This window comes from Rhinopithecus roxellana, chromosome 12 (assembly GCF_007565055.1).
Source record: "Rhinopithecus roxellana isolate Shanxi Qingling chromosome 12, ASM756505v1, whole genome shotgun sequence".
Classification (NCBI taxonomy): Eukaryota; Metazoa; Chordata; class Mammalia; order Primates; family Cercopithecidae; genus Rhinopithecus; species Rhinopithecus roxellana.
The window spans coordinates 68,402,244-68,428,685 of NC_044560.1; the positions used below are offsets into that span (position 1 = coordinate 68,402,244).

Consider the following 26,442-nt stretch of genomic DNA (forward strand, 5'->3'; position numbering starts at 1 on the left):
AGAGGGAAGAGAAGTCTATGGAATTAAGCAATATGGGCAGATACTATTTTCAAATTCCAGAATAGTCATTGTTATGTAGTAGATAGAAATTTGTTCTGGAAAGGAAAGAGAACATCCCCCCATTTTTTGCCCTCTTCTTTTAGGGGTAGTAGAGGAAGATTAAATCTCAATGGAAGAGAGACAAAAGTAAGGGATGGAGGATTTTTAAGAGCTGCTAATACAGTCTATGCACTGAGCAGGTCACTGTTTATGTGGACACCGTCGACTGTCCTAAAAGTACTTTTGTACTTGCATGTTAATAACAGAAAGTCTTCCCAAAAAAATGCTGTGTATGCTTTATCTTTTATTACAATGCGATTATTCTTAGAAGAGTTAACCCCTAGATATAGCTTCATTTAAAACTTAATGTGACACTGGTGGTGAAGCTGCTCATATCAAACTAAGCCTCTTACAAATAATAATTACAATTCTGGAAAAAAATGTAGAACACAATTCTTGAAGCAATGGACACTGACAAAAGTAGGTAGAAACTGAAGGAGATATGGCCCTTAAAAGGGGAGAATAAATAGAGATGAGATCCACATTTAACCAAATTTTTCCCCAAAGGCTCTCCCTAGTTTGCTCAGAACATCTGGATAGCGCTCAAGCCGAAAGCAGCCATCTTCCCAGGTTGACAAGTCAGAAGTAAGCTATCTGGGTATCAGAATAGTTGGAAATTGAGGAAGGAAATCCCAAAAAGAAGCAACCACAAAGAGGAAAGTCCCCAAACCTGCATCCTCTCAATCTGAAAAAAAAAACAAATTTGATTTAAACTATCAATCCACAGATCTTAGACGTTCAAGTAAACCTAAAATAGGATCTATACAAAGAAAACACTTAGGCATATCATGCAAATGGTGACTGACTACTCATCAGAAACAACCGAGGCCACAAGACAATAAAATAGCATTTTAAAGTGCTAAAAGAAAATCTGTCAACACAGAATGATTTCAAGCAAAAATGTCTTTCAAAATGTAGATAAGTAGAAGCTAATTTTTGCCAGCAAGAAATACCAAAGAAATTTCTTTAGGCTGAAGGAAAATGATATCTGATGGAAATATAGATCTACAGCATTGAAGGGTTTTTAGAAATTATAGGCTGGGCGCAGTGGCTCACACCTGTAATCCTAGCACTTTGGGAGGCCTAGGCGAGTGGATCACCTGAGGTCATGCCTGTAGTCCGAACTACACAGGATGCTGAGGCAGGAGAATCACTTGAACCTAGGAGGTCAAAGCTGCAGCGAGCTGTGTTCATGCTACTGTACTCCAGCCTGGATGACAGAGTGAGACCCTATCTCAAAAATAACACATAAAATAAAAATATCTAAAATTAAAATATGCTAAACATCCTACAATGCACAGAACAGCCCCTGTTAGCAGCAGTTAACCCACATGGGTCTGCAGCAACTAAATTCTTGCCCCCTTGAAGGAAAGAATTTGACCGAGGGGCATAAGGCAGAGTGAGAGACTGAGGCAAGTTTCTGAGCAGGAGTAAGAGTTTATTAAAAAGCTTTAGAGTAGGAACAAAAAGAAGTACACTTGAAAGAGGGCCAAGTGGGCAACTTGAGAGATCCAAGTGCCCTGTTTGATCTTTGACTTAGGGTTTTATACGTTGGCATGGTTCCGGGGTTTTGCATCTCTCCTCTCTTGATGTTTTTCTTGGGACAGGTTGTCTGCATTCACAGTGGCCTGCCAGCACTTGGGAGGGGAGCATGCGCAGTATGTTTACTAAAGTTGTGTGCATGCTCATTTTAGGCATTTTTTTCCCTACCAGTTGAGTGTTCCTAGAGGAAGGTCATTTACCAGTTAAACTCCACCATTTTGCCTCTTAGTGCACATGCTTGAGTCCAACTGCCCAGCTCCTGAGATCTTATTGGGAAGCTGCTGATCACCAGCTTCAGGTGTTTTCTATCTATTGAGAAACTACCTTCTCCTGGTGCTGGCTGCAACCAATTATTATTTCAGAGAGACAGTTGAACAACTGCCTGACCATCACCCGATGGCTGCCTGACATTCCTGGTGGAGGGTGGGGGGTCTGTCTCCAGTCCTACTCATGTCTGCCTAGCTACCTACTCTAACACCCCTACAACAAAGAATTATTCAGCCAAAAATGTCAATAATGCGGAGGCTGAGAAACCTTGCTTTCTAAGGAGGAAGAGAAAGAGGCAAGGATATATGATACACAAAGAAAAGAAAAAGTGACCTTATTGAGGGGGAAAACAGAACAAGAGTGTGAACCAGGTCTAAATAAAGCTGATAAGACAAAAGAGAAGAAAAAATACATTTAAAACAAAATTAAGATGATCCATCATGGATCATCTTAATGGACTGGATGTGTAAGACTGGTAGAAAATCCACCTCATGAAAAATAAAGATGGAATGTATACAAAGTTGGGTGGATGCTGCAGTATGTGTTAAGATCTGCAAATGCAAAAGGCTGGGAAACAGGAAGTAGAGGCAGAGGGAAGTCAGATGAGCAGCAGGCTCTGAAAGAAAGAAAAATCCGATTTCTTGTGTATGTATGCATTATAGGAAGTTTAATGCACAGATCTGGCACAAAAAAGAGGTGAAATAAGGTATGAAAGGGATACATCACAGAGTACACGGTGATAGAGAAACACTCAAAGACATAGACACACACATGGGGGTGATTAGAGCTTGTTCCCAAAGATCAAAAGCCATGCTCCTCGGTCCAAAAATCCCTCCTGCCCTTAGAATGAGTAGCTCTTATCAGCAAGATGGTTCCCGAAATGGGTGGAGAGTGACCTGGATGGTGGCCACTTTTATTTCCCAGTCCCTCTCAGCTACAAGCTGCTGATTCTTATCAAAAAGCTGCTTTCTGACAACTGTTGCCTCAAGGACCCAGGAAGAAGGAAGCTATCCAGTACAGTGGGCAATTACTTTCTATTTCCCTAGCTCTGTGTAGCGAAAGCAATATAAAAGAACAAACATCTAAAGGGAATATGTTTTAAATTGGCATGATCTTACTTCACACCAACATAGGAAAGAAGAAGCAAGAACATGAAGAAGATAAATGGTGGAGAGGGGCCCCAGAAGATTGCCATTTTTACTGTTGAATGCACAGGCTTTCATAAGAAACCAGTGAGGGCTTGGTGTCTCATTTGCATGAGGCATGACTTTCTCATAGCTCCACCCTGTCCTCCTAGTGTGCATGTGGGCTCTTAGCTTGAGTTACTCCATATTGCTTTGTTCCTCTTACTGCACATGTGTTAGCGGACAGAATTTTCCATTGCAGGCATGTCTGGGAAAGTCACCTGTGTAGCCTTTTTTATCTGTGTGGTTGTGGGCATGTCTTAGGCAAGCCCCTCTGTGCAAGCTCCCTTATCTATGTCTGCAGGTTGTTCTTTTGTTTGAAAGAATTCAACCGAAGACCCACCCTAACTGCCTGCTTGACTGGTTTCTTCCTTCTTTCTCTCTCAAAATATCCCCTTTGCCCTCTGAAGTTCAGCTGAAAAATCAACTCACAAAAGGCAGATTAGTTGGAGAAATGGCATACAAATTTATTTAGTGTGCACATTATTTAATGTCCAACAGAGTTCAGAAACTCATCTACCATCCTGGCAAAACAGATTATGAGACAGGGGAAAGAGGAGTGTAATATATTAGTGTGTGTGTATATATATATAATATTTATATTAGTACATATTAATACTACAGAGAAATTAAATTAGAAATCAAAAATAAATCAACAAGAGAATCCACAAATGTCTGGAAATTAAGCAACATATTTCCACATAGCTCATGTTAAGAAAGAACTCACAATGAAAATTAGAAAACAGTTTGTAATCCCACCACTTTGGGAGGCTGAGGCAGGCAGATCACTTGAGGCAGGTAGTTCAGGACAAGTCTAGCCAACATGGCAAAACTCCATCTCTACAAAAAGTACAAAAATTTGCCAGGCGTGGTGGTGTGGGCCTGTAATCTCAGCTACTCGGTATGGTGAGGTGAAAGAATCACTTGAAATTGGGAGGTGGAGATTGAAGTGAGCAGAGATTGCTCCACCACACTCCAGCCTGGGTGACAAAGCAAGACACTGTCTAAAAAAAAAAAAAAATTTATATTCTATCTGTATACACTCTGCAACAGTTTTTGTAAGACTATTTTTTAGTTTCTTAAATTTCCTCCTAACTGTTGCTTTAGCTTGTCATATAAATTTTGATACACCATGTTTTAATTATCATTTAGTTCCAAATATTTTCTAATTTTCTTGTGTGTGTGTGTGTGTGTGTGTGTGTGTGTGTGTGTTTTGAGACAAGGTCTCACTCTGTCACCCATGCTGGAGTGCAGTGGTGTGATCTCAGCTCACTGCAACATCCACCTCCCGATTTCAAGCAATTCTCCTGCCTCAGCCTCCTGAGTAGCTGGGACTACAGGTCTGCACCACCATGCCCAGCTAATTTTAGTGGTTTTTTTTTTGTAGAGATAGGGTTTTGCCATGTTGGCTGGGCAGGTCTTAAACTCTTGGACCCAAGTCATCTGCCTGCCTCAGCCTCCCAAAGTATTGGGATTACAGGCCTGAGTTATCATGCCCAGACTCAGAATATCCTTGATAATGATACTTGGCAAGGACACTACAAGAAAGGAAAAGTACACACCAGTCTTATGAACAAATGTGCAAAAATCCTAAGCAACATATTAGCAAATTGAAAAGGATGCTACATCATGATCAACTAAGATTTACTCTAGGAATGTAAGAGTGATTTAACATTGAAGAATCAGTCATTGTAACTCGTCATGTTATCAGAACAGAGAAGAAAAATTATATACTTCATCTTAATAGATGTATAAAGAGCATTTGATAAGATTCAACACCTATTCATGATTTAACAACAACAACAACAACAACAACAACAACAAAAACATCTCTCAGAAAACTAGGAATAGAAAAATACTTTTTTTTTTTTTTTTTTTTTTTTTAAGACAGGGTCTCAGGATCTCACTCTATTCAAAGTGAGAGTGAGAGGCAGGATTGCAGGAGTACAGTGGCACTCCTGGGCTTAAGCGATCCTCCCACCCCAGCCTCCCAAGTAGCTGGGACTACAGGGACATGGCACCACACTTGGCTAATTCTTGTATTTTTTGCGAAGATGGGATTTCACCATGTTGCCCAGTCTGGCCTCAAACTCAAGCTGTCCTCCTGCCTTGGCCTCTCAAAGTTCTGGGATTACAGGTGTGAACTACTGCACCTGGCCCAAAGAGACTTTCTAAATCTGATAAAGGTATCTACAAAATATCTCTAGGTAACAGCATACTTAATGGTAAAATATAGAATTCTTTAGAATGTTTTTCTCCCTGAGATTAGGAACAAGAAAAAAGATATCCATTCTCTTCACTATTCAATTTTTTTTTTTTAAGTATACTTTAAGTTCTAGGTTACATGTGCATGACGTGCAGGTTTGTTACATATGTATACTTGTGCCATGTTGGTGTGCTTCACCCATCAACTCGTCAGCACCCATCAATTCGTCATTTACATCAGGTATAACTCCCAATGCAATCCCTCCCCCCTCCCCCCTCCCCATGATAGGCCCCGATGTGTGATGTTCCCCTTCCCGAGTCCAAGTGATCTCATTGTTCAGTTCCCACCTATGAGTGAGAACATGCAGTGTTTGTTTTTCTGTTCTTGTGATAGTTTGCTAAGAATGATGGTTTCCAGCTGCATCCATGTCCCTACAAAGGACGCAAACTCATCCTTTTTTATGGCTGCATATTATTCCATGGTGTATATGTGCCACATTTTCTTAATCCAGTCTGTCACAGATGGACATTTGGGTTGATTCCAAGTCTTTGCTATTGTGAATAGTGCCCCAATAAACATACGTGTGCATGTGTCTTTATAGCAGCATGATTTATAATCCTTTGGGTATATACCCAGTAGTGGGATGGCTGGGTCATATGGTACATCTAGTTCTAGATCCTTGAGGAATCGCCATACTGATTTCCATAATGGTTGAACTAGTTTACAATCCCACCAACAGTGTAAAAGTGTTCCTATTTCTCCACATCCTCTCCAGCACCTGTTGTTTCCTGACTTTTTAATGATTGCCATTCTAACTGGTGTGAGATGGTATCTCATTGTGGTTTTGATTTGCATCTCTCTGATGGCCAGTGATGATGAGCATTTTTTCATGTGTCTGTTGCCTGTATGAATGTCTTCTTTTGAGAAATGTCTGTTCATATCCTTTGCCCACTTTTTGATGGGGTTGTTTGTTTTTTTCTTGTAAATTTGTTTGAGTTCTTTGTAGATTCTGGATATTAGCCCTTTGTCAGATGAGTAGATTGCAAAAATTTTCTCCCATTCTGTAGGTTGCCTGTTCACTCTGGTGGTAGTTTCTTTTGCTGTGCAGAAGCTCTTTAGTTTAATGAGATCCCATTTGTCAATTTTGGCTTTTGCTGCCGTTGCTTTTGGTGTTTTAGACATGAAGTCCTTGCCCATGCCTATGTCCTGAATGGTACTACCTAGGTTTTCTTCTAGGGTTTTTATGGTATTAGGTCTGACATTTAAGTCTCTAATCCATCTTGAATTAATTTTCGTATAAGGAGTAAGGAAAGGATCCAGTTTCAGCTTTCTACTTATGGCTAGCCAATTTTCCCAGCACCATTTATTAAATAGGGAATCCTTTCCCCATTTCTTGTTTCTCTCAGGTTTGTCAAAGATCAGATGGCTGTAGATGTATGGTATTATTTCTGAGGACTCTGTTCTGTTCCATCGGTCTATAGCTCTGTTTTGGTACCAGTACCATGCTGTTTTGGTTACTGCAGCCTTGTAGCATAGTTTGAAGTCAGGTAGCGTGACGCCTCCAGCTTTGTTCTTATGACATAGGATTGTCTTGGCAATGCGGGCTCTTTTTTGGTTCCATATGGACTTTAAAGCAGTATTTTCCAATTCTGTGAAGAAACTCATTGGTAGCTTGATGGGGATGGCATTGAATCTATAAATAACCTTGGGCAGTATGGCCATTTTCACGATATTGATTCTTCCTATCCATGAGCATGGTATGTTCTTCCATTTGTTTGTGTCCTCTTTGATTTCACTGAGCAGTGGTTTGTAGTTCTCCTTGAAGAGGTCCTTTACATCCCTTGTAAGTTGGATTCCTAGGTATTTTATTCTCTTTGAAGCAATTGTGAATGGAAGTTCATTCCTGATTTGGCTCTCTGCTTGTCTGTTACTGGTGTATAAGAATGCTTGTGATTTTTGCACATTAATTTTGTATCCTGAGACTTTGCTGAAGTTGCTTATCAGCTTAAGGAGATTTTGGGCTGAGACAATGGGGTTTTCTAAATATACAATCATGTCATCTGCAAACAGGGACAATTTGACTTCTTCTTTTCCTAACTGGATACCCTTGATTTCTTTCTCTTGCCTGATTGCCCTAGTCAGAACTTCCAACACTATGTTGATAGGAGTGGTGAGAGAGGGCATCCCTGTCTTGTGCCAGTTTTCAAAGGGAATTTTTCCAGTTTTTGCCCATTCAGTATGATATTGGCTGTGGGTTTGTCATAAATAGCTCTTACTATTTTGAGGTACGTTCCATCAATACCGAATTTATTGAGAGTTTTTAGCATGAAGGGCTGTTGAATTTTGTCAAAAGCCTTTTCTGCATCTATTGAGATAATCATGTGGTTCTTGTCTTTGGTTCTGTTTATATGCTGGATTATGTTTATTGATTTGCGAATGTTGAACCAGCCTTGCATCCCAGGGATGAAGCCCACTTGATCATGGTGGATAAGCTTTTGGATGTGCTGCTGAATCCGGTTTGCCAGTATTTTATTGAGGATTTTTGCATCGATGTTCATCAGGGATATTGGTCTAAAATTTTCTTTTTTTGTTGTGTCTCTGCCAGGCTTTGGTATCAGGATGATGTTGGCCTCATAAAATGAGTTAGGGAGGATTCCCTCTTTTTCTATTGATTGGAATAGTTTCAGAAGGAATGGTACCAGCTCCTCCTTGTACCTCTGGTAGAATTCAGCTGTGAATCCATCTGGTCCTGGACTTTTTTTGGTGGGTAGACTATTAATTATTGCCTCAATTTCAGAGCCTGCTATTGGTCTATTCAGGGATTCAACTTCTTCCTGGTTTAGTCTTGGGATAGTGTAAGTGTCCAGGAAATTATCCATTTCTTCTAGATTTTCTAGTTGATTTTCGTAGAGGTGTTTATAGTATTCTCTGATGGTAGTTTGTATTTCTGTGGGGTCGGTGGTGATATCCCCTTTATCATTTTTTATTGCATCTATTTGACTCTTCTCTCTTTTCTTCTTTATTAGTCTTGCTAGCAGTCTGTCAATTTTGTTGATTTTTTTAAAAAACCAATTCCTGCATTCATTGATTTCTTTGGAGGGTGTTTTGTGTCTCTATCTCCTTCAGTTCTGCTCTGATCTTAGTTATTTCTTGCCTTCTGCTAGCTTTTGAATGTGTTTGCTCTTGCTTCTCCAGTTCTTTTAATTGTGATGTTAGAGTGTCAATTTTAGATCTTTCCAGCTTTCTCTTGTGGGCATTTAGTGCTATAAATTTCCCTCTACACACTGCTTTAAATGTGTCCCAGAGATTCTGGTATGTTGTATCTTTGTTCTCATTGGTTTCAAAGAACATCTTTATTTCTGCCTTCATTTCGTTATGTACCCAGTAGTCATTCAGGAGCAGGTTGTTCAGTTTCCATGTAGTTGATCGGTTTTGATTGTGTTTCTTATTCCTGAGTTCTAGTTTGATTGCACTGTGGTCTGAGAGACAGTTTGTTATAATTTCTGTTCTTTTACATTTGCTAAGGACTGCTTTACTTCCAATTATGTGGTCAATTTTGGAATAAGTGCGATGTGGTGCTGAGAAGAATGTATATTCTGTTGATTTGGGGTGGAGAGTTCTATAGATGTCTATTAGGTCCGCTTGGTGCAGAGATGAGTTCAATTCCTGGATATCCTTGTTAACTTTCTTTCTCATTGATCTGTCTAATGTTTACAGTGGAGTGTTGAAGTCTCCCATTATTATTGTATGGGAGTCTAAGTCTCTTTGTAAGTCTCTGAGGACTTGCTTTATGAATTTGGGTGCTCCTGTATTGGGTGCATATATATTTAGGATAGTTAGCTCTTCCTGTTGAATTGATCCCTTTACCATTATGTAATGGCCTTCTTTGTCTCTTTTGATCTTTGATGGTTTAAAGTCTATTTTATCAGAGACTAGGATTGCAACCCCTGCTTTTTTTTGTTCTCCATTTGCTTGGTAGATCTTCCTCCATCCCTTTAATTTGAGCCTATGTATGTCTCTGCATGTGAGATGGGTCTCCTGAATACAGCAGACTGATGGGTCTTGACTCTTTATCCAGTTTGCCAGTCTGTGTCTTTTCATTGGAGCATTTAGTCCATTAACATTTAAGGTTAATATTGTTATGTGTGAACTTGATCCTGCCATTATGATATTAACTGGTTATTTTGCTCGTTAGTTGATGCAGTTTCTTCCTAGCTTCGATGGTCTTTACATTTTGGCATGTTTTTGCAATGGCTGGTACCGGTTGTTCCTTTCCATGTTTAGGGCTTCCTTCAGGGTCTCCTGTAAGGTTGGCCTGGTGGTGACAAAATCTCTAAGCATTTGCTTATCTGTAAAGGATTTTATTTCTCCTTCACTTATGAAACTTAGTTTGGCTGGATATGAAATTCTGGGTTTAAAATTCTTTTCTTTAAGAACGTTGAATATTGGCCCCCACTCTCTTCTGGCTTGTAGAGTTTCTGCCGAGAGGTCTGCTGTTAGTCAGATGGGCTTCCCTTTGTGGGTAACCTGACCTTTCTCTCTGGCTGCCCTTAAGATTTTTTCCTTCATTTCAACTTTTGTGAATCTGGCAATTATGTGTCTTGGAGTTGCGCTTCTCGAGGAGTATCTTTGTGGTGTTCTCTGTATTTCCTGAATTTGAATGTTGGCCTGCCCTACTAGGTTGGGGAAGTTCTCCTGGATGATATCCTGAAGAGTGTTTTCCAACTTGGTTCCATTTTCCCCCTCACTTTCAGGCACCCCAATCAGACGTAGATTTGGTCTTTTTACATAATCCCATACTTCTTGCAGGCTTTGTTCATTTTTTTTTCTTCTTTTTTCTTTTGGTTTCTCTTCTCGCTTCATTTCATTCATTTGATCCTCAATCGCTGATACTCTTTCTTCCAGTTGATCGAGTCGGTTACTGAAGCTTGTGGATTTGTCACGTATTTCTCGTGTCATGGTTTTCATCTCTGTCATTTCATTTATGACCTTCTCTGCATTAATTATTCTAGCTATCAATTCTTCCACTCTTTTTTCAAGATTTGTAGTTTCTTTGCACTGGGTACGTAATTCCTCCTTTAGCTCTGAGAAGTTTGATGGACTGAAGCCTTCTTCTCTCATCTCGTCAAAGTCATTCTCTGACCAGCTTTGATCCATTGCTGGCGATGAGCTGCGCTCCTTTGCAGGGGGAGATGCGCTCTTATTGCTTGAATTTCCAGCTTTTCTGCCCTGCTTCTTCCCCATCTTCGTGGTTTTATCTGCCTCTGGTCTTTGATGATGGTGACGAACTGATGGGGTTTTGGTATAGGTGTTCTTCCTGTTTGTTAGTTTTCCTTCTAATAGTCAGGACCCTCAGCTGTAGGTCTGTTGGAGATTGCTTGAGGTCCACTCCAGACCCTGTTTGCATGGGTATCAGCAGCAGAGGTTGCAGAAGATAGAATATTGCTGAACAGCAAGTGTACCTGTCTGATTCTTACTTTGGAAGCTTCCTCTCAGGGGTGTACTCCACCCTGTGAGGTGTGGGGTGTCAGACTGCCCCTAGTGGGGGATGTCTCCCAGTTAGGCTACTCAGGGGTCAGAGACCCACTTGAGCAGGCAGTCTGTCCATTCTCAGATCTCAACCTCTGTGTTGGGAGATCCACTGCTCTCTTCAAAGCTGTCAGACAGAGTTGTTCACGTCTGCACAGGCCTCTGCTGCTTTCCCTTTTGTCGTTTAGCTGTGCCCTGTCCCCAGAGGTGGAGTCTACAGAGACAGGCAGGTTTCCTTGAGCTGCTGTGAGCTCCACCCAGTTCGAGCTTCCCAGCGGCTTTGTTTACCTACTTAAGCCTCAGCAATGGCGGACGCCCCTCCCCCAGCCTCGCTGCTGCTGTTTCAGTTAGATCGCAGACTGCTGTGCTAGCAATGAGGGAGGCTCCGTGGCAGTGGGACCCTCCCGGCCAGGTGTGGGTATAATCTCCTGGTGTGCCCGTTTGCTTAAAGCGCAGTGTTGGGGTGGGAATTACCCGTTTTTCCAGGTGTTGTGTGTCTCAGTTCCCCTGGCTAGGAAAAGGGATTCCCTTCCCCCTTGCGCTTCCCAGGTGAGGCAATGACTCGCCCTGCTTCAGCTCTCGCTGGTCGGGCTGCAGCAGCTGACCAGCACCAATTGTCCGGCACTCCCCAGTGAGATGACCCCAGTACCTCAGTTGAAAATGCAGAAATCACCGGTCTTCTGTGTCACTCGCGCTGGTAGTTGGAGACTGGAGCTGTTCCTATTCGGCCATCTTGCTCCGCCCCTCCCACTATTCAATATTGTACTCAAGGTCCTAGCTAGTCCAATAAGAGAAGGAAACAAAAATACTGGAAAAGAAGAATCAATATGTTGTTACTCATAGATGACATAATTATATACATATAAAATCCAAAAGAATCTAGAAATACTAGAAATAAGTGAATAAAACAAGTTCACTAAATTTAAGGTCCATACGTAAAAATTTATTTTATTTGTATATACTAGCAATAAGCAATTAGAAAATTGAATTTTATAAAAATACCAGTTACAATAGCACCAAGAAAAACCCCTAAGAATAAATCTAATGAAAGATGCACAAGATACCTATCCTGAAAACTATAAACCACAGTTGAGACAAATTAAATAAAACTTAAAATGAAGAGACACACCATCTCCATAATTTGAAATACACAATATCATGAAGATGTCAATTTTTCTAAAATTGATCTATAAATTTAATGTACTCCTATAAAATCCAGATTTTTTGTATGTGAAATTGACAAGCTGCTTTTAAATTTTATATTGAAATGCATCTAATGTAGCCAAAATAGTCTTCAATAAAAAAAAATCTGGACTGTTTACACTACCAGATAATCAAGGTAAGGATAGTCACACAGACCAATGGAACAAGGAACAGAACAGAGAGTTCAGAAGCAAACTTGCACATCTGTAGTCACCTAAGCACAACTGTAATTAAGTAGGGGAAATATGGTCTTTTCAATAAATGCTCTTGGCTTACTGGCTATCACAGAGGAAAACAAAACAAAACAAAAACCTTGAACCTTTCCTCACATCATACACAAAAATATTTGAGACAGATCAGTATACCTAAATGTTAAAGGTCAAGCAACAAGGCTTCTAGAATCATATATTGTATAATATCTTCATGAATTTGGGGAAGCTGTCTTAAATATGACACAAAAACATTACACATAAAAGATTAAATTGGACTGCACTAAAATTAAAAACCTCTATTCATCTAATGATACTATTAAGGCAAGACACAAACTAGGAGAAGGTATTTTCAGTATATCTTTCAGTATAAAAGACTCAGTATCCAGAACATATAAAGAACTCCCATAAATCAATAAGAAAAAGACAATTTAATTTAAAATTGTGCAAAAAAAACTTGAAGAGACACTTCACAAAAGACCAATATGTATATAAAAAGGTCCTTAACAACATTAGTCATTAGGGAAAATGCAAATCAAAACCACCAAATAATATGACTATACTCCCAAGAAAATGGATACAGTTAGAAAGACTGACAGTACAATGTACTCGGAATGTGGAATAACTTGAACAACCACTTGAAAAGTATTTGGGAGATCAACATAAGCTAGTGTCAAAGAAAAACTTCATGCAAACACTTGTTAAAGATGGTAAGGGGTGGGGGCCATGGCGATAGGTACAAGGACCATTGCAAGGAGGTCTTGCAGTTGGGGAGAGAGAGTGGATTAACTCCAACTCCAATAAGGACAAGTGGGAATTTATAACCAAGGAGAAGGCTGGAGTCAGTGGATGAAAAATGCCTAAGAGGAAACATCAAGGATAAGGAATGTCTGGCTAAACTGACTCAACAGGGTTATTGCTGAAGGCAGGCCATGGTGGAAAGATGCTGAGAATGGTCAGATACCAAAGGTGGGGATTTTCCCTAAACTGACTTAGGATTCTTGCTCAAACTGGATTCTGCAAGGACAGAGAGGGAAGCCCAAGGTCAGACCTAGTCAGAGAAGACTCAGGATCCTGACTTAAGTTTTGGTCAAAGGAAGGAGTCTTTGTCACTAGATAGATGTATACCCTGTCACCCAGCAATGTCACTCTTTGTATATTCGCAACTGAAATCAATGCTTACATCCATGGTAGCTTCATTCATAATAGCCCCAAACTGGAAATAGTCCAAATGTTCATCAAGAACAGGTGGTAAGTAAATTGCAGTATATTTTTACAATTCAATGCAATGGAAAAAGAACATATTACTGCTATATTCAACAACTTGGCTGAATCTCTTATAGAAAACATTATGTCACAGTAACCAAATGCAAGAGTATATATGGCATATTTCTGTTTATATGAAGTTCAAAAACAGGCAAAATTAACCTATGTGGCAATAGAAGTCAGAACAGCGATTATCTTTTGGGGGGATTGACTGGAAGGGAATGCAAAGGAAACTTCCAGAATGCTGGAAATATTCTTTGGTGAAAGCTTGTCCCTTAGGGTGCTAACTCCCTGCACCTCTGGTTTGTGTTATTTGGCCCATTTGGGCTGCCTCCGACAAAGCCAGATCCCAGTGCCATGGTGCAGTGCTTTATCTGAGCCAAAGCCTCCGCACATCCATTTCAAGCCAGACTTGGGCACGGGAGAGAATGGAGGAGCTGCCCACACAATCTGCACAGTGAAGGCCATGCTAAACTAGGCCCTCTTCCTGGGGAAAGCTAAGAAGAAACACTGATTTTAGGAGATGTGTGAATTTTAGCAGCAGCCAAGACTCTCCATTGAGCAAGCAGCCAAGACCCAACTTGCAGGGAATGCCAAGCAAATTTGGAGAGCACTTAAACTGGGTCTGTCACACCAGATGACCCTGTCACAGGGAAATGCAGCAGCTGCAGCCAACAAGGGCAAGACAACTAAAGACCCCACTCAGGGATGAAAGGTGGGATTACCCCAACAAGAGAACAAACAATACAGATCAGCCAAAATGCTGAGTAAAAGTGAGGGAAATAGGTGATAAAGGAGGGAGATTATACATGTCTTGAGACCAGCTGTAGCAGCAGGCATTGCAATTTATTTCAATAACCCTCTTGCCTCATGCATTTGAGCAGATTGCAATTGACCACCACTTTGAAGGAGATTCTGTAAATGATTAAACTTGTACCTTCTCTCAGGGAAAAAGTGAGACAGCTTGTGGTCACACACAGAGAAATGCAAATCCTACATTATAATACTGGAGCTAGATATCATGAAAGTACAAGAGTGAATCTGAGAAGCTCAAAGAGTGAAGAGAGTGAACTATATCAGACTCTTCTTATTGAACCTCCTCAGACTTGCTTGGTTCCATCTGTCTACTGGGCACTCAGTCACTTGCTCCACCTCAGTCACTATCCACTCCTTGCAGGTCCAAGCAGTTCCACTGCCTGAGGTCAAGGTGGAACCTTTTGTAACCCCTGGCTCCTCACATACCACAAGGCATGGAGGTCTCTCTTTCTAAGCAATGGCTGAAAGGGCTAGATGACACAGCCAGAAAGTCTAGGGGGAGATGATCACCTGTAGAAGATAAGAAGGAGCCAAACACTTTTCCTTCCTCTCTCCAAAGGGCTGCTCCAAGGCGTGGTTTCTTTGCCCAGCCCCTCAGGAGACATCCCACACAGGAAGGCAAGGGTGCCTGTGCACTGGCCTGCTGGGTCTCTCCATTGCATGGCTTAGTAATGCTCCTCCTTCAGTAATGATTCCCAGCCCTGCCTGACTCATTTCCCCATTCCCTCATTCTCACTGCTCTGGGATTAAACTCTCAAACTCTTAGCACATATGCCTGCCTTAGGCTCTGTTTTTCAGGGAACCCAGGCACATACATTTGGAGTCTGAGATAACTTGGTATCTAAATTTTTAAATTTTGTATGAATAATAAATGTATACATATTTTGATATAAAAGCATATTTTGGATCATCTGGACAACCATATTATAATTGAGTATTTCCACTCTATTTCAGTGTTTCTCTTTTAATTGCTTAAGATTATGCTAGCAAAAAGTACTGATTAAATTTTTATGAAAAGGCACAGACAAGATGAAATTGATGCTTACCACAATCTGAAGACAAAATGAAGTGATGGATGTAGAGATATTTCAAGTATTTCAATACAAGAAAATGGTGGGCCAATTTGAGGTTCCACCTGAGGTTTGGCAAATGGAAAGAATATATACAGCTGCTGACAGTCCGTAATTCATGTTCCAAGGGACACTTCATTTCGCCAAAATAATTTAATGTTGTTAATTGGAATTTTATTGACTGGTAGGAGCTATGGAATAGAGAAAGCAGAGGTCTGATGAGGAACTTGAAGGAGTATGCTTTGTAAAGTAAGATATACATTTTAACTTTACTCTCCATTATAAAATATTCAATAATATCTACATCACTTGCTAATGCTTTTGGTACAAATGGATGTGGAATATAATTGAATATTTTCTTATTTAAGGGGAGCATGAAGAGGTGTTGAGGTTATGTCAAGGTAAACAAAACCACTATTGTGGTAAAGACCACCATGAGGGATAACTAGATATATGGTTTACAAGATGTTTATTGAATATACAGAACAGTCTGGATGTTCCTAGGCAGGAGGGGGTTGGGGTGACTTTGGGTGGGTTGGTGTCCATGGCTGGGTAAACATTTCTTTTTTTTTTATTATTTATTTTCTTATTATACTTTAAGTTCTAGGGTACAGGTACATAACATGCAGGTTTGTTACATATGTATACTTGTGCCATGTTGGTGTGCTGCACCCATCAACTCATCAGCACCCATCAATTCATTATTTATATCAGGTATAACTCCCAATGCAATCCCTCCCCCCTTCTCCCCTCCCCATGATAGGCCCCGATGTGTGATGTTCCCCTTCCCGAGTCCAAGTGATTTCATTGTTCAGTTCCCACCTATGAGTGAGAACATGCGGTGTTTACATTTCTAAGAAGTAAACAAACCTATCAATGGCCAAGCTGCTTGTCACCTGTGAAGACTTCCATGGAACCGGATGTGGGCTCCCCCACCCTTACCCCAGCATCTGGCACACCTGAAGGCAAATTGAAATATTTACAAGTACACAATTTGAGACTAAGATATTGTTATCATTCTCCTATTGAAGACAAAAGCAATAGTAAAACACAAAGACCTGTGATAAACCACCTCTGATAAGTTGGAAATGTGTGTCTTTATTTTTATATCTACATACATATATATATATATAATGGTAAAGAAAGACACCTTCATAACCCACATTTTCCAAAGAGAGAATTCACAGGGAGATGTACAGCAATGGGGCCATTTAAGGGTTCTGTGTTCATCCTGATTCTTCACCTTCTAGAAGGGGCCCTGAGTAATTCACTCATTCAGCTGAACAACAATGGCTATGAAGGCATTGTCATTGCAATCGACCCCAATGTGCCAGAAGATGAAACACTCATTCAACAAATAAAAGTAAGTTCTTAGTAATTATCCATGCTTTTTAAAACATAGCATAATGTTGTGACAGAGAGAATATGAGTGACCTATTCCAGCTGCACGACACTGACATGTATTTTTGTGTCTAAGTCTCAGTTTCTTCATCTGTAAAATGGAAATAAGTTAACCATTAGGATTCTTGTGTCAGATAAGATAATAAATGCAATGCACATAACTCAGAGTGATACATTGTTGGCAATTGATAAATGATAAATTGATATGTACTGCTGTGGATAATGTCACTGAAAATTTAGTTCTATAGTACGGCAGGGTCAGCTACATTTGACAGATACTGTGAGATGCACAGACCCTTTGCCTGATTTTACCCTTGGCACGTATCAGACTCTCCGTTTATTCTCCTAATTGGAACCCCGTTCCCTGTGATCCTAAAAGGAGCCCAAGATGCAAATCTCTGATGTAAGAACAACCCTGACCCTCTGATGGGAGAAAACCTTGCATTTTATCAGCCCCAATTCAAGGGATCCTTTCAAGGATTTCTTGCTACCTCTTACGTAGCAGAAGGGAAAGGAAGAAGGCTTCCTGTCCTGGCAGGGGCATCTATACCATTGAAGAAGGTCTTGTACAACAACAAACAGCTAAAAGTAAGAGGGAAATGCTTTATGAAAGACCACCCTGGAATCTGGTTGTAGCACATCCAGAGGCAGTGCTGTACTAGTAAGAGGACTAGTCTGTAAAATGGGAATAATAATAATAAATATCTCTCTTATTGGATTTTGTGAGGATCAAAGTTTAAAATGCATGCATATAAAGGGAAGCTGGGTGGAGTATGTAAGAATACGGTGCAATATTTTGCATGTCTTCTGTTAATCTAAATTTATCTCAGAACTTTAAAAAATAACTTTAAAAATGCATGCATTAGTGCCTGGTACATAGTAAGAGCTCATAAATAAATGGTGGATATAGTCATCAGCTCTCTCTAGATGGAAAATTAATAGAACAAGGTCCCAGAGGGATTTCCCCAGAGATCCATTGCTCTAAGCAGAGGCAAATACAGAAAGACAATGTTTGGAAAGAAAACCATCTCTACCTGCCGGGAGTGTGTGGTTAGAGAATTGGAGCAGTAGGGGATGGGGAACAGAGTGGAGGGTGTCATTCACCGTAAAGTTTACATACTTAACCCAAAGAGAATCAGGCTGTCTGTAATAAAAGGGAGATTCAGACCTCTTGAATCTCTCAATCATCTAAAATGTTGAGTGAGTTTTTGATTGTTTCTGAATTTGGAAGTGGCATCAGCAAACATGTGACCAGTGTGTTTCGGTCTCTGGCTAGACAGTGGGGTTCAGCAATATGCCAGAAGGAGAATGTAGATGCCATATTCATCTTCAATGACCCTAGTAATTTGTATCTACAGTATACAGTGCTTAGAGCTTTCAAAGTGCTTCCACTTTATTGTCCTTGGAGGTTTTCCCCCTGAGATATGTACTTCTCACTACAATTATTAAATTGGCTTTCTAGTATGGATCCTGAAGTTGGGGGTAAGATAAGTTGGCTTCCATCATTTCCTTCTCTGTAACAAGAACACTTAAGTGAATAGAATGCTCAGAGTCCCTAACTCCCTCCTATTCGATGTCCCAGATCTGCAGAGTTGAGGGACCTCATCGAGGGCTTAGCCACCTTTCCCGACCATTCCTCCCTCTGCTCCAACAACCTTCTTGCTGATGAGAGACTCTCCCCTGGTGCCCCTGTGGGGACAGAAGCCTCTAAGTCAGCCTTTAAAATATTTGCTTCAGCAGGAAAGTCCCCAGATTTCCCTACCTACAAGAGCAGTTGATGGCTCTGCACCACTTCCATCCACTGCATTCTTGCTAATATTAGTAGGGTGAGTACACGTCACAAGCTGAGGAAGGGAGAGTCAGAGAGAAACTCTCTCTCCCCCTGTCAAATATACATACACACGCACACACACGTGTGCACACACACATGCCCATGCACACATGTAGACATACACACGGGCACGCACACACACACGAGAAGGTACACAATAGGGTTATTTTGGAGTCTCTGCAATGCACAGGACCCCACGCACTGCCTGTCTTGCCACTTCTATACCAGTTTGCCACTTACCAAATCCACTTTATTTATCCATTCATTTGTTTATTCATTCAACAAATATTTACAGAGCATCTAAATTATGTCAGGTACTCGAAGTCCAGTGGTCAATATACTATCCCTGTCCTGAAGGAATTTCTAGCCCATCCTATAAACTGTCACCCCCAACCTTCTCTCAGCCTGAGAGTCTAAGTGTGTATTAGGATGTGAGGTCATTTTCTGAAAATCTGGAACAGATGCCAAAACAAAGATCCCTTAGTATTGTTTCTATTACAATGTGGAAGACAAGAGCATTCCGTGTTACTTATTCTTCCTGGGAGACACTGGAAATTCCCATTTCACAAGTCAAATGGTAATATAATACTCTAATATATGAAGGTTTATACCTACTTTTCAAGTTTTTGGTGATCTTGGCTCATTTTTTAATTTTATTTTTTAAAGTGACATAATATTAAACTCTCCTGGTGAGTGTTAAAAATCCAGGAGTTTTAGAAGAAAAAAATGTAAATCATTAAGAACACTTAAAAAAATAGAGGCAACCATTATTATCACTATTTGAAAGGGAGAAACTGAGGCTCAGAGAGGTAAAATAAGTTCCTCAAGTTGACCTCTTAGGAAGAGGCACAGCAGGATTTCCCCTTGCGCTAATACCCAAGTGCTGATTCCCCATAAAATGATGAAGTGTTTCCGCTCGGAAGACAACCCCCACTAGGCAATGGAGTCTGGTCACTCTGGTCTGTTCCCACAAGGACTTTGCTCCTGCAGTGACCCCTTTTTCTCTTACATTTTTGGTTTTTTTCCCATTAGCATAGAAATATTGTATAATAGTTCCCATTAAAACAAACAAAACTGTCTTGTCCTGAAGTCCACTTCCAGCTACTGCCTATTTCTCCATTCCCTTTTAGTTCACAGAAAAACTTCTGAACCTGTTGTTGTCTGTATTCACTGTCTCCACTGCCTCACCTCCCACTTTCTCGAATCCACTCTATGGAGCTGCTGTCTTTATTCTGCCACAAGGGCTCACCATGCTGCCAAGTCCAGCAATCAGTTCTTAGTCCTCATATGAAGTGATGGCTCAGCAGTGCTTGACACTGATGATCACACCCTCCTCCCTACAACACTCTCATCCCACAGCTCCTTATTTCCTCTGCAGGCACTGGCTGCCCTTCTGAGGCCCCTGTACTGGCTCCTCCTCTTCCTACCTCTGAATGCTGGGGTCCCCCACATTCACTAGCCTCAGTCTTCAGCCTCTTCTTTCCTGTCTATGCTCACTTTCGAAGCAAATGGTTTTCAGTCCTAACAGACATACTGCCCCCTTTCTGTAACAGTATCTTCTATCACTCTCCCTGCTCTCTTGTCATAACGTATCTCAGGGAATCTGCAGACACATTTATAATTTAACACTGTAGCTATTTCATTTTAGAGAAGTAAAATTAGGTGTAATTTGAAAATATATAATTATGCTATTTTCTTATATCTAACTCTTAGTACCACGCTGTACAAAAAATAAATACTTCTACAGCCCTTGGCAAAGTTTAAGAAAAAGAAAAATAAATAAACAAATACTACCATAACATTTAGTATTACATTTAATTTGACTTAGTATATAATCCCAAAATGATTACAAGAGTCAGCAGGTGTTAAAATCATATTCACTTTTTCTCTTCATTACTACTTGCTGTGAGACCTTGAGAATTAAGTACTAAGTCTCAGTTTCACCCTCAAAGATTTATTGATCCTCAAAGAAGCGAGTGAAATGAAATGCGTAGCTAACATTTTATACTTGCTTGTGCGAAGTAAACATTGTTCCTAGCACATCACATGTTTCACTTTGTTCCTCACCACGACCTTATCAGCCAGTTACTATAACATAATATTCCATTTCGTAAATGGGAAAACTGAGGCTCAGAATTAGAAATTGCCGAATGTCCCACAAAAAGTGGTGCAGCCAGGATTAGAGTCTGTCTCTAGAGTCTACATTGCTAGTGATTTTTCGATGACACAGGGTATATGGCAGATGCTCACAAAGCTTAGCTATTATCATTAAAATGTATTTCTACATTTCTTCTTCCCATCCTAACAAATAACTAGTTTTTGAAAATGTGAAATTCCGATGTGAATTTGAATGACTGATAATTTAATTTATTTTCAGTCAATTGTTAGGTATGTTTTTTTTTCTTCCCAGGACATGGTGACGCAGGCATCTCCATACCTGTTTGAAGCTACAGGAAAACGATTTTATTTCAAAAATGTTGCCATTTTGATTCCGGAAACATGGAAGACAAAAGCTGACTATGTGAGACCAAAACTCGAGACCTACAAAAATGTGAGCATATCAAGTTCTTCTTTAAAATTCCATTTCCTCCTGTAACCCAGATTTTTTAAAATCAAAATACTCTAAAATCAAACGTGATTGTTTAAAACTTACTCCAGCATGAATATGGAGTTTGCTGAAACTTTGTGATGATAAAAACTGTTTCTTAAATTTCAGGCTGATGTTCTGGTTGCTGAGCCTACTCCTCCAGATGATGATGAACCCTACACTGAGCACATAGGCAAGTGTGGAGACAAGGGTGAAAGGATCCACCTCACTCCTAATTTCATAGCAGGAAAAAAGTTAAATGAATATGGACCACAAGGTATGAACTATTCTACCATACTTCTCATACGATGTAACTATTTTATGTTCAAAGTGTATAAACACTAGCATTATCTTTTTGAGTAAGCGCGTATAAGCCAAATTATTAGAGTTTAAAACATCATCGCATTTTTCACTTGAAATGGAACATGCATTTCACTTAGAATTTCTAGCATTTCTCAGCTATGAATTTAATTTACTTTAGATACATGTATAAATATAGTATTTTGAATTTTCATAAATTATTGTAGCATCATACTATAACTGTAAAAGAATTTAATTTGTATTATTAAGTTTCTATGGATATGCAAGGAGACAACGGAATTAAATCTTCTGCCTGCAATTCATATGATAGCCACGAGATGGCGTATATGTGCAGTGTTCTCAGACGTGCATTCAAATTATGAATGAATCTTGTTAAATTGTGGATTCTTCTTTAGGAGACCGAGGCGGGCGGATCACGAGGTCAGGAAATCAAGACCATCCTGGCTAACACAGTGAAACCCCGTCTCTACTAAAAAATACAAAAAAAATTAGCCGGATGTGGTGGTGGACACCTGTAGTCCCAGTTAACTTGGGAGGCTGAGGCAGGAGAATGGCGTGAACCCGGGAGGCGGAGGTTGCAGTGAGCCGAGATCGCGCCACCGCACCCCAGTCTGGGTGACAGAGCGAGACACCGTCTCAAAAAAAAAAAAAAAAAAAAAAAAGTGGATTCTCATTCATTAGGTGTGGAGTGGGACTCAAGAATCTGCATTTTTAACAAGCTCAGAGATGTTGATTCTAGTTGTCTGTGGCTCACACTTTGAGTAGCAGACAGAATACCTTTGCAATTCAGCTCTCAAAAACATGTAACTAAAGAAAGAACTCCAATGATAAACAAACTTTATCATTTATATATAAGGTATACATAATAATTATTGGAGGAAGTATTAAGTAATGACATATATATAAAATGTACTTTTCAAGTATAATCAAATGTGATTCATTACTAAATAACTAGCATTAGATTTCTTTATCTCAAAAAAGATTTGGATCCCCTAGAACCAGCTTGATTTTCTTTTTTTAAACACATAAGGCAGAGAAAACAAGCAAACAAAAGAACGCCATCCAAGCCCCACTCACTCCCAAATACACTACAGCGCTTAAAGACCTGATCAAGAGGATGTGTCAAGCGTACCTCTCTGTTGTTCTACAACACATTTCACCTCCATAACAGGAACAGAACATTCTCAATGTATGGCTCAACAAATAAGTGTTGAATTGATTGACCTAACTGCCCCATCCCACTCCTGAGCCCACTCCAGCCATCGTGATCATATATATAACCATTCCTTTATAATGTCTCCTTTCTGTACTGTGACTCCACTCCAATTCTCTCACAATCTTCCTTTAAAGAGACCACAAACACCTACAAAATAAAGTCCCAATCCTTCGTGTGGGATACTAGAGTTTCCACACAATGCCCCACGTCACATAACCATCCAAATTCAGCCTTCCTTGGAATTTACATTCCAGGAAAACTGAGCTGTACATAAGTCATTAAGATTTCATTCAAGTTTAACAAATATCACTGAATGCCTGCTAAGTTCTAGACACTATGTGCCCAGATAGGACAGTGAAGAAGTCATATTGTCGGTCCTCATGGAGACAATTTTCTATTGCGGGAGACTGGCAATTAAGTAGAAATGACTATTTATCATTTGTAAGTTCCTAACAGGAGATAGTGAAATGCAAATGGGGAGTACTGGGCCTAGGATGAGGATGTCAGGGCAGGCAGGCTTCTAGGCACACAGAAGCTTGATTTTCAAAGAAGAATAGGGGTTATCCAGGCAAAGATAGGAAGGAAGTATTCCAAGCTAAGGAAACACAGGTAAAAAAGACCAGAGTTGAACAAGAGCATGATGTGACCTAGGAAAAAAGGAGTTCAGGAACTCATCCTAATTCTAGAATTTGGGAAGTGAGTGGAGAACAGCAAGAAACAAGGTTGCAGAGAAGAGCAGGCCTGAGGCATCAGGGACCTTGTACACCATGTTGAGAAGTTAGACTTTCCCTGAAGGATGGAGACATGGAAGCCAATCTGGTGACTATTGCAGCAATTCAGGAGTAAGTGGCAATGGGCCTGGAAAGGTGAGAATGAATAAAACAGACAGAGATGGAGTAAGCAGACCTTGAGGTTTGATGAGATGGGAGCCATGAGGAAGAAGAATTGGTTGAGATGTTGCCCTGGCTGCTGTGGGAATGCCTGGGCTCCCATAGCCGCCTTTGCTGACCTCTGTCATCATGCCTGCACCACCAGGCATTTTAGCTTCTAATCACACATGCCCTCCACTATACCAGGAGCTATGTGAGGACAGGGCAGCTGTTTCTCTGTATCTGAATGGCTGCTTGGCACTTACGAGGTGCCTGATTAACATTTGATAAGCCAAAATAAGTATTTATATTTCAAGAAAATGTACAGCTATGATATTAGATCTAAAGAAATCAAGTCTTTCATTTAAAAAATTAACACAGCAAAGCATAAATATTCCAAAACATTGCTTTCTCCTAGTGTGAGAAGGTAATTTTGCCATTCTTATTGTAATCAGTTTTTTAAAATACTTTCTCACAGGTAGGGCATTTGTCCATGAGTGGGCTCATCTACGATGGGGAGTATTTGATGAGTACAATAATGATGAGAAATTCTACTTATCCAATGGAAGAATCCAAGCAGTAAGGTATGTATATTTTTATTTAACTTGTTCCAAACTATTTTATTTATTTTATTTTATTTTTTTTTGAGACGGAGTCTCGCTCTGTTGCCCAGGCTGGAGTGCAGTGGCGCAATCTCGGCTCACTGCAAGCTCCGCCTCCCAGGTTTACACCATTCTCCTGCCTCAGCCTCCCGAGTAGCTGGGACTATAGGCGCCCGCCATCTCGCCAGGCTAGTTTTTTGTATTTTTTTTTTTTTAGGAGAGACGGGGTTTCACCGTGTAGGCCAGGATGGTCTCGATCTCCTGACCTCGTGATCCACCCGTCTCGGCCTCCCAAAGTGCTGGGATTACAGGCTTGAGCCACCCCGCCCGGCCCCAAACTATTTTAAATTGCAACCTTTTTTTTCTTGAATTGATTACTTTAAAAAATGCGTGTCCTGTCTTATTTTCTAATTCAAATTCATTCTTAGTGCCTTCTTTTTCAGAGTTCCACAAAACCACTGTTTGGTTACTTTACAAGTGTTTCAGTTCATTGAATTCTTCACTCTGCAGCTAGAAATCATTTGCCTCCTTTTTTTTTTTTTTTTTTAACTATACCAACTATAAAAAATCTACAGGTGCTGTGTTCAGTGTCTCCATCATCCCATACCAGCACCAGTGACATAAACAGAGCTAATGAGGCTCTTCAGTGCCTTGAGAGCAGAATAATATCTTTTTTTTTTTTTTTTTTTTTTTTTTTTTTTTTTTTTTTTTTTTTGAGAAAGGGTGTTGCTCTGTCACCCAGGCTGGAGTACAGTGATGCAATCACAGCTCACCCCAGCTTCAACCTCTGAGCTCAAGCAATCCTCCCGCCTAAGCCTCCTGAGTAGCTGGGACTACAGGCACACATTCATATCAGACTAATTTTTATATTTTCCGTAGAGATGGAGTCTCACCATGTTGCCCAGGCTGGTCTTAAGTTTTCGTACAGACAGGGTGTCCTTATGTTGCCCAGGCTGGTGTTGAACTCCTGGGCTCAACAGATCTTCCCACTTCAGCCTGTCAAAGTGCTGGGATTATTTCTGCCGTCACGGTAGTGTGAGCCACCATGCCCACCCAGCCCAGAATGGTATCTGTGTGGACTTTGTCAGTATGAATGGGCTTGGGAGGGACTGTGAAACTTATCTGAAAAACAGTTTGAATATCAAAGCAAAACAGAAACTCCTCCCAGTTTGAATTAAACCTTGCGCAATGTCAGTAGAAATCAAGCACAACCCTTGGAAAGAACACTTGGTTGCCGTGAATTTATGGGCTAATTCTTGCAACCAGTAGTCTCAGTGCACAAAAACTGCTTTAGTGCAAACAGAAGTGATAGGGAACTTCCCAATGTATTTTAAAGAGTTAGTATAACTCAGACACTAAAACCTGACAAATGGAATGAAAAAAATTCTGTAGCTACAGCCTCTCTAAAAAGATAGAGGCGAAAATTTCAAATAAAAGGATAGCAAATTACATCTGGCAAAATTAAGGGAATAACAAACACATTAAAACCAAGTAAGAATGTGTTCCAGAAATCCAAAAATGTTGTAATAGTAAGTAATGAATATAGTATATGAAGAAAAGAAGAAAATAAACGATTGTTTCAATAGATTCTCAGAAGAAACTTGATAAAATGCACATTTATTCCTGCATTTAAGAACAATACCCTCTTTTTAAGTAGAAGTTGGTACAGCATCCTCTCCATGTCTGCTTCCAGTCTTGCTTGCCTGATAGCCCTTTAAGAAGATGCACTCAGCTTTGATTCCTGTCTCGGCCTAGTATGATTTTTTCAAAAGGGGCTCAGAACTCAGTTCTGGCTTCCATTTATCCCACAAGACCATTACTGCTCTTTACTTTTCCCTTTCTTTATAACAGTCAGACTCTGTACACTTGGTCCATTTCCATTATATTATGCCTCAGTGTTGGATCTCTTCAGGCATAAAGAGACACCAAGTGGGCTGGGCACGGTGGCTCACATCTGTAATCCCAGCACTTTGGGAGGCCCAGGCAGGATCGCCTGAGGTCAGGAGTTCGAAACCAGCCTGGCCAACATGGCAAAACTCTGTCTCTACTAAAAATACAAAAAAACTGGCCAGGTGTGGTGGCACACACCTATAATCCCAGCTACTCAGGAGGCTGAGGCAGGAGAATTGGTTGAACCCGGGAGGCGGAGGTTGCAGTGAGCCAAGATCACGCCACTGCACTCCAGCCTGGGCCACAGAGCAAGACTCCACCATAAAAAAAAAGA

At 40.4% G+C, this 26,442-nt stretch overlaps 1 protein-coding gene across 1 annotated transcript in view; it reads left to right on the forward strand.

Moving 5' to 3' along the window:
- Positions 1 to 15,701: 15,701 nt before the first annotated feature.
- The window catches only part of CLCA1 (chloride channel accessory 1), a 34,971-nt gene continuing 24,230 nt past the window's right edge, over positions 15,702 to 26,442 (forward strand). The window contains exons 1-5 of the mRNA XM_010388776.2: positions 15,702 to 15,792; positions 16,339 to 16,754; positions 21,034 to 21,174; positions 21,340 to 21,487; positions 24,095 to 24,200. Coding sequence (XP_010387078.1) covers positions 16,593 to 16,754; positions 21,034 to 21,174; positions 21,340 to 21,487; positions 24,095 to 24,200 — 557 coding nt within the window. The 5' untranslated portion in view covers positions 15,702 to 15,792; positions 16,339 to 16,592. The remainder of the gene's footprint in view (positions 15,793 to 16,338; positions 16,755 to 21,033; positions 21,175 to 21,339; positions 21,488 to 24,094; positions 24,201 to 26,442) is intronic.